Below are 14,706 nucleotides of genomic sequence, written 5' to 3'. Positions count from 1 at the left end.
GAAAGCTAAGTTGAAAGATGTTAGTAGCAATGATGTGGATTGGATCCGTGATCTGAGGTTTATCCTCATTGCTGCACAGAAGAATTGTGTCCTTAATGCACCGCCAGGTGACAGACCTATTGCAGGAGCAGATGCAGACGTTCTGAACGTTTGGCTAGCTCAATATGATGACTACTTGATAGTTTAGTGCACCATGCTTAACGGCTTAGAATCAGGACTTCAAAGGCGTTTTTAACGTCATGGAACATATGAGATGTTCCAGGAGTTAAAGTTAATATTTCAAGCAAATACCCAAGTTGGGAGATATGAAGGCTCCAACAAGTTCTATAGCTAAAAGATGGAGGAGAATAGCTCAAGCAGTGAGCATGTGCTCAGATTGTCTGGGTACTACAATCGCTTGAATCAAGTGGGAGTTAATCTTCCAGATAAAATAGTGATTGACAGAATTCTCTAGTCACCATCACCAAGTTAGTAGAACTTCGTGATGAACTATAATATGCAAGGGATAACGGAAACGATTCCCAAGCTCTTCGTGATGCTGAAATCGACGAAGGTAGAAATCAAGAAAAGCATCAAGTGTTGATGGTAAACAAAACCACTAGTTTCAAGTAAAGGGACAAAGGGAAGAAAGGGGAACTTCAAGAAGAACGGCAAGCAAGTTGCTGCTCAAGTGAAAAACCCAAGTCTGGACTGAAGCCTGAAACTGAGTGCTTCTACTGCAAAGGGACTGGTCATTGGAAGCGGAACTACCCCAAGTATTTGGCGGATAAGAAGGATGGCAAAGTGAACAAAGGTATATTTGATATACATATTATTGATGTGTATTTTACTAGTGTTCGTAGCAACCCCTCAGTATTTGATACTGGTTCAGTTGCTTAGAGTAGTAACTCGAAACGGGAGTTGCAGAATGAACAAGAGACTAGTTAAGGGTCGAAGTGACGATGTGTGTTGGAAGTGGTTCCAAGATTGATAATGCATCCATCGCACACTCCCTATACTTTCGGGATTAGTGTTGAACCTAAATAAGTGTTATTTGGTGTTTGCGATTGAGCATGAATATGATTTGATCATGTTTATTGCAATACGGTTATTCATTTAAGTAAGAGAATAAATGTTGTTCTGTTTACATGAATAAAACCTTATATGGTTACACACCCAATGAAAATGGTTCGTTGGATCTCGATCGTAGTGATACACATATTCATAATATTGAAACCAAAAGATGCAAAGTTAATAATGATAGTGCAACTTATTTGTGGCACTGCCGTTTAGGTCATATTGGTGTAAAGCGCATGAAGAAAATCCATGCTGATGGGCTTTTGGAATCACTTGATTATGAATCAGTTGATGCTTGCGAACCATGCCTCATGGGCAAGATGACTAAGACTCCATTCTCTGGAACAATGGAGCGAGCAACAGATTTGTTGGAAAATCATACATACTGATGTATGTGGTCCGATGAATATTGAGGCTCGACGGCAGGTATCATTATTTTCTGATCTTCACAGATGATTTGAGCAGATATGAGTATATCTACTTGATGAAACACAAGTCTGAAACATTTGAAAAGTTCAAAGAATTTCAGAGTGAAGTGGAGAATCATCGTAACAAAAATAAAAGTTTCTACGATATGATCGCAGAAGTAAAATATTTGAGTTACGAGTTTGGCCTTCAGTTAAAACAATGTGAAATAGTTTCACTACTCACGCCACCTGGAACACCACAGTGTAATGGTGTGTCCGAACGTCATAACCGTACTTTATTAGATATGGTGCGATCTATGATGTCTCTTACCGATTTACCACTATCGTTTTGGGGTTATGCATTAGAGACAGCTACATTCACGTTAAATAGGGCACCATCTAAATCCGTTGAGACGACACCGTATGAACTATGGTTTGGCAAGAAACCTAAGCTGTCGTTTCTTAAAGTTTGAGGTTGCAATGCTTATGTGAAAAAGTTTCAACCTGATAAGCTCAAACCCAAATCGGAGAGAAGTGCATCTTCATAGGATACCCAAAAGAAAATGTTGGGTACACCTTCTATCACAGATCCGAAGGCAAGATATTCATTGCTGAGAATGGATCCTTTCTAGAGAAGGAGTTTCTCTCGAAAGAAGTGAGTGGGAGGAAAGTAGAACTTGATGAGGTAACTGTACCTGCTCCCTTATTGGAAAGTAGTTCATCACAGAAATCTGTTCCTGTGACTACTACACCATTAGTGAGGAAGCTAATGATGATGATCATGTAACTTCAGATCAAGTTACTACCGAACCTCGTAGGTAAACCAGAGTGAGATCCGCACCAGAGTGGTACGGTTCCGTTCTGGAGGTCATGTTACTTGACCATGACGAGCCTATGAACTATGAGGAAGCGATGATGAGCCCAGATTCTGCGAAATGGCTTGAGGACATAAAATCTGAGATGGGATCCATGTATGAGAACAAAGTGTGGACTTTGGTTGACTTGAGCGATGATCAGCAAGCCATAAAAAATGGATCTTCAAGAGGAATACAGACGGTGATAGTAGTGTTACTATCTATAAAGCTAGAATTGTTGCAAAGGTTTTCGACAAGTTCAAGGTGTTGACTATGATGAGAGTTTCTCACTCGTATCTATGGTTAAGTCTGTCGGAATCATGTTAGCAATTGCCGCATTTTATGAAATCTGGCAAATGGATAAACAAAACTGCATTCCTTAATGGATTTATTAAAGAAGAGTTGTATATGATGCAACCAGAAGGTTTTGTCAATCCTAAAGGTACTAACAAAATATGCAAGCTCCAGCGATCCATCTATGGACTGGTGCAAGCATCTCGGAGTTGGAATATACGCTTTGATAAGTTGATCAAAGCATATAGTTTTATACAGACTTGCGGTGAAGCCTGTATTTACAAGAAAGTGAGTGGGAGCACTACAGCATTTCTGATAAGTATATGTGAATGACATATTGTTGATCGGAGATAATGTAGAATTATTCTGCAAAGCATAAAGGAAGTTTTGAAAGGAGTTTTTCAAAGAAAGACCTCGGTGAAGCTGCTTACATATTGAGCATCAAGATCTATAGAGATAGATCAAGACGCTTGATAGTTTTTCAATGAGTACATACCTTGACAAGATTTTGAAGTAGTTCAAAATGGAACAGTCAAAGAAGAGTTCTTGCCTGTGTTACAAGGTGTGAAGTTGAGTAAGACTCAAAACCCGACCACGGCAGAAGATAGAGAGAGAATGAAAGTCATTCCCTATGCCTTAGCCATAGGTTCTATAAAGTATGCCATGCTGTGTACTAGACCTATTGTATACCCTGCCCTGAGTTTGGCAAGGGAGTACAATAGTGATCTATGAGTAGATCACTGGACAGCGGTCAAAATTATCCTTAGTGGAATAAGGATATGTTTTTCGATTATGGAGGTGATAAAAAGGTTCATCGTAAAGGGTTACGTCGATGCAAATTTTGACACTTGATCCAGATGACTCTAAATCTCAATCTGGATACATATTGAAAGTGGGAGCAATTAGCTAGAGTAGCTCCGTGCAGAGCATTGTTGACATAGAAATTTGCAAAATACTTACGGATCTGAATCTGGCAGACCCGTTGACTAAACTTCTCTCACAAGCAAAACATGATCACACCTTAGTACTCTTTTGGGTGTTAATCACATAGCGATGTGAACTAGATTATTGACTCTAGTAAACCCTTTGGGTGTTGGTCACATGTCGATGTGAACTATGGGTGTTAATCACATGGTGATGTGAACTATTGGTATTAAATCACATGGCGATAGTGAACTAGATTATTGACTCTAGTGCAAGTGGGAGACTGAAGGAAATATGCCCTAGAGGCAATAATAAAGTTATTATTTATTTCCTTATATCATGATAAATGTTTATTATTCATTCTAGAATTGTATTAACCCGAAACATAATACATGTGTGAATACATAGACAAACAGATTGTCACTAGTATGCCTCTACTTGACTAGCTTGTTGATCAAAGATGGTTATGTTTCCTAACCATAGACATGAGTTGTCATTTGATTAACGGGGTCACATCATTACGAGAATGATGTGATTGACATGACCCATTCTGTTAGCTTAGCACATTGATCGTTTAGTTTGTTGCTATTGCTTTCTTCATGACTTATACATGTTCCTATGACTATGAGATTATGCAACTCCCGTTTACCGGAGGAACACTTTGTGTGCCACAAACGTCACAACGTAACTGGGTGATTATAAAGGTGCTCTACAGGTGTCTCCGAAGGTACTTGTTGGGTTGGCGTATTTCGAGATTAGGATTTGTCACTCCGATTGTCGGAGAGGTATCTCTGGGCCCTCTCGGTAATGCACATCACTTAAGCCTTGCAAGCATTGCAACTAATGAGTTAGTTGCAGGATGATGTATTAGCGAACGAGTAAAGAGACTTGCCGGTAACATGAGTTAGTTGCGGGATGATGTATTATAGAACGAGTAAAGAGACTTGCCGGTAACGAGATTGAACTAGGTAGGTAGATCGAATGGGGTTGTGGGGAAGGATAGCTAAGGGCTGGGGGGGGTGGGTTTGCCGACGGGGGGTATGTTAATCGACGGCTCGGGCGGGGGGGGTGCTCGTGCATCAACGCGGTGGGCCCACGGGTGGGGGGGGGGGGGGGAGGTTGCTTCCTCGTAGTGTGCTGGTGGTCGGTGTGTCAATCAGACATCGGATCTGTTTAAATATTTAAGTGGGCATTGTCTGTCTAATCATTCACTCAACCATCGTTATATGCCATCTTATACCGCTCACTCTTGATTATTCCGCTTATAATTATTTTCGGGGGGGGTCGGGGTGGGGGTGAGGTCGGCGGGGGGGGGTGGGGGCAGGGGGTTCGATGGGGGGCGGGGGGGGGGTGTAGTAGGGGGGTTAGGGTATTGGTGGGGGGGGGGGGGTGGGTTTACCGGTCTGGGGGGGGGCAGGTTGTGGGGGGGTAGGGTCCGAGTTTGGTTGTGTGGGGTGGGGTTCCTGGTGTCGGATGGGGGTGGTGGTCCATGGTGGTTTTGTTGTTTGGGGGGTCCGGAGACGGGGGTTGGGGGGGGGGGTACAGGGGGGGTTCGGGTCGGAGACTGCGGGGGTAGGAGGGCTGGGGGGTAGGGGGGCGGCTAGTGTATGGGTCGTGAATAATGAGTTAGTTGCGGGCGTTTACGGAGAGAGCTTGGTCGGTAGGGGTATTGAGATACCGACGATCGAATCTCGGGCAAGTAACATACCGATGACAAAGGGAACAACATATGTTGTTATGCGGTCTGATCGATAAAGATCTTCGTAGAATATGTAGGAGCCAATATGGGCATCCAGGTCCCGCTATTGGTTATTGACCAGAGAGGTGTCTCGGTCATGTCTACATAGTTCTCGAACCCGTAGGGTCCGCACGCTTAACGTTCGTTGATGATATAGTACTATATGATTTATGTATGTTGATGACCGAATGTTGTTCGGAGTCCGGGATGAGATCACGGACATGACGAGGAACTCCGAAATGGTCCGGAGATAAAGTTTGATATATGGGATAGTAGTGTTTGATCTCTGGAAGGGTTCCGGATGTTTCCCGAAATGTTTGGGCACGAGAACACTTTATCTGGGCCAAAGGGGAAAGCCCACGAGGCTTTTGAAAAGTGCAAAAGGAAGTTTTGCGGAGACCAGAGGCTAGACGCCAGGAACCCTGGCATCTAGGGGGTAGACGCCGGGAACCCTGGCGTCTAGCCCTGGAGTCCGAGAAGGACTCTTGCCTTTCGGGTGAAACCGACTTTGAGGAGGCTTTTACTCCAAGTTTCGACCCCAGGGCTCAACATATAAATAGAGGGGTAGGGCTAGCACCAAAGACACATCAAGAAACACCAAGCCGTGTGCCGGCAACCCCGTCCCCTCTAGTTTATCCTCCGTCATAGTTTTCGTAGTGCTTAGGCGAAGCCCTGCGGAGATTGTTCTTCACCAACACCGTCACCACGCCGTCGTGCTGCCGGAACTCATCTACTACTTCGCCCCTCTTGCTGGATCGAGAAGGCGAGGACGTCACCGAGCCGAACATGTGCAGAACTCGGAGGTGCCGTGCTTGCGGTACTTGGATCGGTCGGACGTGAAGACGTACGACTACATCAACCGCGTTGATATAACGCTTCCACGAACGGTCAACAAGGGTACGTAGACAACACTCTCCCCTCTCGTTGCTATGCATCACCATGATCTTGCGTGTGCGTAGGAATTTTTTTGAAATTACTACGTTCCCCTACAACAAAGGCAAAAGAAGAAGGAAGACAACGATCTGGCTCGCTGATCTCTACTTTCTGGATGCGTTGCTGCAGGCCGCAGGAACTAGTCTCCGCGGCGAGCGGCGATGAGCTCTCTTGTCCTCAAGATGCTGCTTGAGAGCATCCACAAATACCTCCACCATCCTTCTGCGCTCAATGCGCAGCATGGCATTCTCGTCCATAAGTTTCTCGACGATGACGCCGATCCTCTTCAATAAGGCAGTGGTCTCCTCCTGCCGCTCTGCACTTCCGACGAGCTTCGCCCTCAGCAGGTCGCGCTCGGCCCGGAGCTTCGCATTGCTCTCGTTTAGTTGCTGGATGACGCCGGTAGCCTATTCAAAAGAGGCTTTCATGTCGTTCTGCAACCTCGCCCAGCCGGAGATCTGATTCATCTGGCTATGGACGATTGCATGCATGCGCCTGTAAGAGTCCCCGCCTGCCCGCGAAACATTTTCCCAGGCTGCTGCGGCACGGGAGGACATCTCTGCTGCATTCACGGCGCGGCGGGACATCTCTTCTGCTTCCACGGGGCGGCCGGACCAGTCTGTCGCATCGACGGTGCAGCGGGACCTGCGTGCTGCTTCGGTGGCACGACGGGACCCCTGTGCTGCTACGGCCGCACGGCGGGACATGCCGGCTGCGTTCGTGGCGAGGCGAGACATCTCTCGTGCTTCTGCTTCCATGCTCACATCTCCCTGGTGGAAATCTCTCGACCCAGAACTCATGCTGGCCATGGCAGACGCAAGGGAACGATGATTAATGACTTGCTTGTTTTTGTGGATGAGGAGTTGAGGAGGAATGTGCAATCATCTTGGAGTAGTAGTATTTATAACCGAGTAGTAATACACTCCTAAGTGGGAAACGGTTTAGGTTTTGATCGGTGTGAACATGTTTGGAATTTGGAGTGTGACGGGACACATGCTCAAATTGTACTGACGGTTATAAGTGCGACACTATTCCCAGAAGGCGTAACGTGGGCGGCACGTACGCCTTCTCGGCCGCGTACGTGGCGTTTGCACCATAGGATGCACCGCAATAGGCAATGTCAGCACACGTCTTATTCCAACAATCGTACGCGCTCGTTATTACCTTCGCACACACTTCTTTTAATTAGAATGTGTGTGCCCATCTAGCGCACACACGTTGATCTATCTAACTGTTTCAGTTTGTTGTGGCTAATCGCAAACAGTTCATCCGTGTGAAGTGTATGCCATCAATCGCAGACACTTTGATCTGGCTGACCCGTTTTTGTTCTATTGCCTAATCGCAAACAGTTAATCATTCTGAAGCGTATGCCCTCAATTGCACACACCTTTATCTAGCTGCCTGTTTTTATTGTTCCTCCTCATCACAAACAGTTCATCTGAGTGAACAGTATGCTGTATATCGCACACGCCTTCATCTGGCTGCCCGTTTCTTTTGTTCCGCCTCATCGCAAATAGTTCATTGAACTAAACCGTATTCCCTGCATCGCACATGAAACTAAAATCTGAACCGTGTTTGATGGCTCCGCCACCGCAAACGTTTTGCACCTTTTTTGATGGTTCTTTCACACCACCGTTTGCGATTATTGCATCGCACACAGTTTTGTTGAAGGGTCTCTGATCGTAGTGTCGCGTTAGCAGCATCCTGTAGTAGTGAATATAGAGGACATTAATCCATTTAAGAACAAACAAAGTTTGGTCGATTCAGTATGATTGTTCTTCCAACATCATAATCTCGGCGTTGTTTTAGGACTATCGTTACACTTAACGATATTCTAAGATCCAGAAAACTTGATCACCAACAACACTTGAGCTAGTCCTAGAGGCAAGACTAGGAACCTTTGAATTAATCGTTTATTATTCTACATATGCATATGAGTTTTCCACTGAATCGCATATTGTAGGATCATAGCAGTTATAACATTGAATATAAACTCTTTAATTTTGAATATGGAAATATAATGATATAAATATTATTGCCTCTAGGGCATATTTCCAACAGTCTCCCACTTGCCGCCATAGCCGCCCTCCCCACCTCGTATTCCCTACGCTCGTTGGTCTCCTTCTTCTCCACAACCACTTCTTTGCATGCTCATACAAAAGGGTTTCGTCTGCCAACATGATCTTCGCATCCTCCGCATCCCATGGGATTTGCAACCTCTCCTTCTCAAGCTCAATCTCTCCAAATGTCTTGGCCTACTCTTGCTCCCATTTGACCCCGCATCTTTCTTATCCAACTCGATCTTCTCCCTCTCAATTTCTAGCTTCTTCTTCGTCCTCTTCCGGTCCAAATCCATCCTCTCCTTTTGCATCCAACATGAGTTTGTACCTCTCCTCTTTCTTGTTCTCCCTTGCCGAAAAAATGCCCGTCCATGTGGAGGACATTTTTGTAGCTGCGCCGTCATGGGAGGCCATTGCCTTCTCCCACTTGTTTCCCATGGCTTGCCGGTTATCCTTTGGCATGGTGTATCTTCCATTCTCGATGAAAATATTGTCCTCTTCACCGTCCAACCCAATTGATTGGTGGGACATTGAGCCATCATTCCTCTTTTTGCCGGCCTTGAGATCGGCCACAAGTTGTGTCCATTTGGCACTCCATTCAATATGATCCAACAATGGCTAAAAGCAAATGGATTCTTCTCCATCTCGTGATACAAAGTGGCCACCACCGCCATCTAGCAAACAAGATATGTATGAGTAGGAGAATGCAAACACAAGAAGCATATGCAAATGATGACAAGATGAAGCAATTGAGCTTACATGAGTTGCCACTCCCATCCCACTTTGAGGGCGTGTGGTCACTTGTGAGTAGTAGTCGACGTACTTGTTCACTTCCTCTTGGATGATCCCCCGTCAATGTTGGAGAGATGCCACATTGCGGTTGGTCACGACGGGATGCGGCTCCACATATTCTGTTTGTTCGTGATACTCCTTCCAAATCTTCTCCCAATACTTGTTCCTCTTTTGATTGGTGCCGCATATTGGATCCATTGTTGTGGTCAACCAAGCTTTGACCAACAAGATGTCTTCAAAAGTTGAGAATGCCGGACCTCTTGCCTTCGTCGTCTTCCCCTTCTTCTTCTTGCTCGGATTGGGATCAGATGTTGTCCCAACTTCAAATGCGGTGTCCCCCCAATGCGGTGGGTCGGACCTTCATTGTCATTGATTATGTTCGACATGAATGCCTCGTAGATGATCATGGTTTGCAAGAATTTGTCATGTCCGAAATGAACTAGCGGTCTATGCAAAACATTGAACATGCTAGATGCAACTTTGATTGGACAGGAGCAATAATAGCATACCACTCTTGTTGTGTCATTCCGTCGAACATGTCGTGGGCAGCCCGGGTGCCACCGGTGCTCGTGCTCATCCGCGCCCCAACGAGTTGTGGCGAGTGGCATACGTTCATCACCGGCATCTGCGTGGGCGGAAAGCTCTCCGCAATGTCCCAACCGGCTGTCAGATCCTCCTCTGTCCCAACGTGGTCCGACCGCGCAATCCATGGCGGCGGACGGATGGATGGGGTGCGGGGTTCCGGGCGCGGCAGGGGGACATCTGCTTGTCCATGTCCGCACCTCTTTGTGACACCGCCGCCGCCGCTTCCCTCTCTCGCGCCGGTGTCGCCGCATCTTCCGGGCGATATTCTCTGCCTTGCACGACGGAGCCGTGGAAGGGACGTCGACGGACGAGGCGGACACAGTCTCCGTCGCGGCGGTCAGGGTCGGGCTGGACGACATCTAGGACGGCGGATGAGAATCGGTGATGAGGATGGGGAGTAAGGGTGGCAGACGGCGAGGGCTCGGGCGCGGGAAAGATAGGAGGGAGGCGGGAGGAAGAGGAAGAGTTTGGTGGATTTGATGCGAATTATGGTGGGGTAGGGTTGTCGGGTCCATGTGACGGACGCGCCTGGGCGACCCCATACCCGCTTCATATTTGAGCTGGATATAAGGGGCGCCGGTCAGTCCGGGCGTTTAAGACCCGTTTAAGGAACCCGTCCGGATCAAATTTTTAGAATCTGTCAGTGACCGGACGATCCGCCCGGATGTTTGAGACGGATTTGAGATGGTCGGCTGTTAGCTGCTCTGATAAGCCGACACGAAACACAGCCACTAGCAAAGATGAACAATCAATAATCGTGATAAAATGAACAATAAAAAAGAGGACAAGTAGCAAAGAGAAAGCAAGCAAGAAAGGAAGTACAGAGAATGTTGTCACTTGCTCACGGAAGAACTGAAGAGCTCAAGGCACCACCACAACCTCATCTCCAAAAAGACAGAAAAACAGTAGGTGAATTACCTGACGCAAATATATCAAATCCTCCGTATTTTCATATCATTATAGTACTATATTAATAGAGCGACATACGAACAATAACTTAGCCTAGCTACCTTCCACGGGTACAGGGCTCGATCGAGTCGAACGATCGGATCGCGGGTCGCCGTCTAGGGAAAAATCCAAAACAAATCTCAGCGGTAGTGCTGCAGCAGCTGGTCGGCCTCCCGTACGCCGCTCAGGTAGGCCGCGTGCGTCGTCGAGTAGTGCGTCCGGTGCGTCGCCTCGCCCGCGAACAGCACGCGTAGCGGCGTCCGACCGGCCTCCTGTCCGCGTGGGAGCGGCTCTGCCATCCGATCGAGATCCTCGCCGCTTGACCCGACGGCGACGTAGCTGTAGGACCCGAGGAACAGCGGGTCCGTCGCCCACCCGCTCCTCTTGATTCTCTTCACCCTCCACCGTGGGGTCGCCCCCGCGCCGGCCCCGCCGCAGCGGCGAGGTGGGGCCGGGAGGAACGATTCCAACGTGGAGTGGACCGCGCGGATGACCTCGTCGTCGGGGAGCGACTCGAGGTGCGCGGCCTCCCGCCCGGCGAACCATACGAGCGCCACGGTGGAGGCCGCGTGGACGGGGCAGACTGACTCGGTGCCGCGCATCCACCACGGGATCTTCGCCACGTCTCCGACGAAGGCCATGTGCAGGAACGGGAAAGCCGGCGAGGCCGCCCTGGCTAGCTGCTCGTCGCCGCCGTCCGGCTCCGGCGTCTCCACGGCCTCCAGCTCGATGAACAGCTTGTCCACGACACCGAATCCCAGCCGCGCGACGGCGTCACGCTTGAACTGTGGGAGCGGCGGGTCGAAGGCGATTGCGCCTGTAGCCGTAGCGGACACGTCTTTGCAGATGCTCGCTTTTAGGACGCCGAGCGAGACCGTGAGGATGACGTGATCGGCGGTGAGCGTCGTCGTCGCCTCATCGGCGAAGTGGAGGCGCACGGCGGTTTCGCCCCAGTCGAGACGACGGAGGCGGAGGCCGAGGCGGACGGTGCCGGGCGGGAGCGCGGCGACGAGGTGCTCCACGACGCGGGTGTACCCACCGGGGATCGTGACGTGGTCGCCGGGGAAGTCGCGGTACTCGCCCTCGGCCACGAGGTCAAGGTCGCCGAGGTCGTCGGCGGAGGTGTCCGTGCGCTCCCGGTTGATGTGCATGCCGATCAGCGCCTCCTCGATCTCCTCCTGCTCCTTGCTCCCGCCCGGGCGTGCCGCCTGGTACGCTCGCAGCCCCCGGCGCAGGTACTCCTCCACACCCCCTCCGCCGACAGCCTCACCGGCACGCGCGGCCTCCATCATGCCCCTGTACAGCTCCTCGATCGGCTTGGCCACCGTGTCCGCGTCGACGAGGTCGCCGCCCTCGGCGACAGTCAGGACGCTGTCAGGGAACCCGTCCATGCGCTCGTAAGGGAGGTCCGCGGCCTCCTGCCGGAGCGCGCCTGCTTCACGGGCCAGCGCGTACACGGGGCTCCCGACGATGCCCTGCACCCACGTAGCGCCCATCTCGAGACGATGGCCGGCGAACTCGGACGTGAATACCCGGCCGCCAGTGCGGCAACCAGCCTCCACCACCACCACCTCGAACTTGTCCCGGCCCGCGCCGCATAGCTGCTGCGCCGCCGAGAGTCCGGCTATGCCCGCGCCCACTATGACAATCCTCGGCTTCTTCTCAATCGTCCTCGCCAGCCGCGCGCGCATCTCGCCGACGGTTTCGCACTGGTCAGTTGTCACTAGTGTTTTACCTTCCCCAGTCCCCGCTGGAGAGTGCAAAGCCAGGAGCACACGCCGCTACAACAAAGGAGAGGAGCAGAATAAGGACAGTTCTTTTGATGGCTTTTTTCCTACCGAATAATCAAAAATATTTTCCAAATGATAAGTACCACACGACGTGGTACGAATTAACGCGGTCCTGACGTTTTCTATAACTAAAATTGTCAAAAAAAACTAAAGTTGTCATTCTCACGTAACTGAATTTGTCATCAAAAAACATCAGGGCAACTTATTCTAGCTTATATTTTTCTAAAGCCCACTAATCCAGTCTTAATTAATAGGTTTCTAAAAAATAAATTTGGTTGGGCTTCTAGAATAATAGGGCAACTTATTCGAGCTTATTTTACAAGCCAGCAAAAGAACTGGTCCTAAAAAGCATAGGCTCGCCAACACTAAGAGCCTGTTTGTTTGGGCTTTTGCTTCTACCTTTACAGGTTTTTCACTTTGACCAAAAAGTCATAAAAGCTTCTACATAGGTGTTTTTGGAACTTTTATGGCTTTTAATGAATCAATATAACAATATTTAACTTTAAAAACCATAAAAGCCCCAAGAGCACCTATTTAGGAGTTTTTATGGCTTTTTGATCAAGATGGATAAGCTGTAAAGGCAGAAGCAAAAGCCCAAACAAACAGGGCCTAAGAGCAACTCCAACTTGAGATTTGGTCCGCTTTTGATCTTTTGTGTCGGTGTGTCTGCTCCTTTCCGTGACTGGGTTGGCTATGCGCCCGACACGTAGACCGACATGCGATTATTTTTTTCCTTTTTGTACGTACATATGAAAACAATTGCCCAAAATTCACATAACTCAAACAAATACAAATATCTCATAGTTTCACGACCAAATAATATCTCATAGTTTACAGGTCAAATAAAATTTAAATTGTCACAAATACATTTGACATAGAAAAAGGCCGATACATCTATTGGTTGCCAGCATGAGCCTACGTATACTCAACCAAATCATCTTGTAGTTGAATGTGAGATTTCGAATCACTCATTTGATGATCAAAGTCGGTGAACGGTGCAACGTTGCCGCTCCTTCATCCTCAGACACAACATTTTCACCCTGTAATTGGAACACTTGGCCGTAGATTTCATCCAGACGCTCATCCTCTACGATCATGTTGTGCATGATCACACAAGTAGTTATCACCTCACACAACTTTTGGTGCTCCAAGTTCTAGCAGGATACCAAACGATGCCCCATCGAGATTGAAGAACACCAAAAGCACGCTTCACATCCTTTCTAGCACTCTTTTGTGCTTGGGAAAATCTCTTCCTCTTCTCTCCTATAGAGCTGGGGATTGTCTTGTGTCTTCACAAGAGTAGTCCACTGAGGATAGACCATTAGCTAGGTAGTATCCTTTGTTGTAATGGTGGCCATTGATCTCAACATTGACCTCTAGTCAGTTGCCTTCTGCAGGCCTTGCGAACACAGGAGAGCGATGAAGCACGTTGATTTCATTGTGAGAGCCAGCCATGCCGAAGGAGTGCTAAATCCAAAGATATTGTGGAGCCACAGTCTCAAGTATGACAGTGCAAGCTTTCACACGGACCCTATATTGTCCTTGCCAAGCAAAAGGGCAGTTCTTTCACTTCAAGTGCATACAATCTATGCTACCAAGGATCCCCGGAAAGCCCCTACTGCCATTGATCACCAACAACCGAGTTGTATCTACAGCAGCTGCCTCTCTCAAGTACTCCGGACCAAACACTTCTACCACAGCCTTGCAGAACCTATACATGCATTCTAGGCACGTGGACTTGCTCGTGCCGACGTACTCATCAATAAGATCACTGGGTATTCCATATGCAAGCATCCGAATAGCTGCACTGCATTTCTGATCAAAGCAGAAGTCAACCTTTCCAAGGGCATCCTCCTTGCACTAGAAATGCTTATCGTATGCCACCACCCCCTCCCGGATACGATTGGACACATGTCTAGCCATCCGAAAGTGGCGTCGGAATAGGTTGTGTTTGAAAAGTGGGTCAGCGGACTCGAAATAGTCCTGCCAGAGTAGGCAATGGTCGCTCTCTCTGTTGCGATTTACGCTGGAGTATGCCCCGGGATCAAGCCCCTAAACATCGTCCACTTCCTACTAATGTGGTCATGGATGGCCAAAGAAACAACAACAATGTCCTCATCGTCGGATGAAGAATCACCCCAATTGCAAATGAAATTGTTGAAAAGTTACTCGTCGCTAGAGTCCATTTGTACCTTCCGGGCATGGTGGGAGAAGCCGGCCGGTGAAGAGCCTCGCGCCTCTCTATGACCAGGTAGCAGGCATGTCAACATGGAGGCGTTGTGGCGGTGTCCGAAGAGCGAGGTAGACGCGCAAGGAGGTGCTACC

General features: G+C 48.5%; 1 protein-coding gene across 1 annotated transcript; it reads right to left on the bottom strand.

The window, feature by feature from the left end:
• Positions 1-10,528: 10,528 nt before the first annotated feature.
• Positions 10,529-12,401, bottom strand: LOC125544408 (polyamine oxidase 1). The gene has a single exon (XM_048708087.1). It carries the CDS (start codon positions 12,280-12,282, stop codon positions 10,732-10,734), a length of 1,551 nt encoding a protein of 516 aa, XP_048564044.1. The 5' UTR covers positions 12,283-12,401; the 3' UTR covers positions 10,529-10,731.
• Between the last annotated feature and the right edge of the window lie 2,305 nt (positions 12,402-14,706).

Source organism: Triticum urartu, chromosome 3 (assembly GCF_003073215.2).
Source record: "Triticum urartu cultivar G1812 chromosome 3, Tu2.1, whole genome shotgun sequence".
Classification (NCBI taxonomy): Eukaryota; Viridiplantae; Streptophyta; class Magnoliopsida; order Poales; family Poaceae; genus Triticum; species Triticum urartu.
Note: the sequence above shows the minus strand (reverse complement) of the source record. Positions and strands in the feature narration are given on the sequence as shown.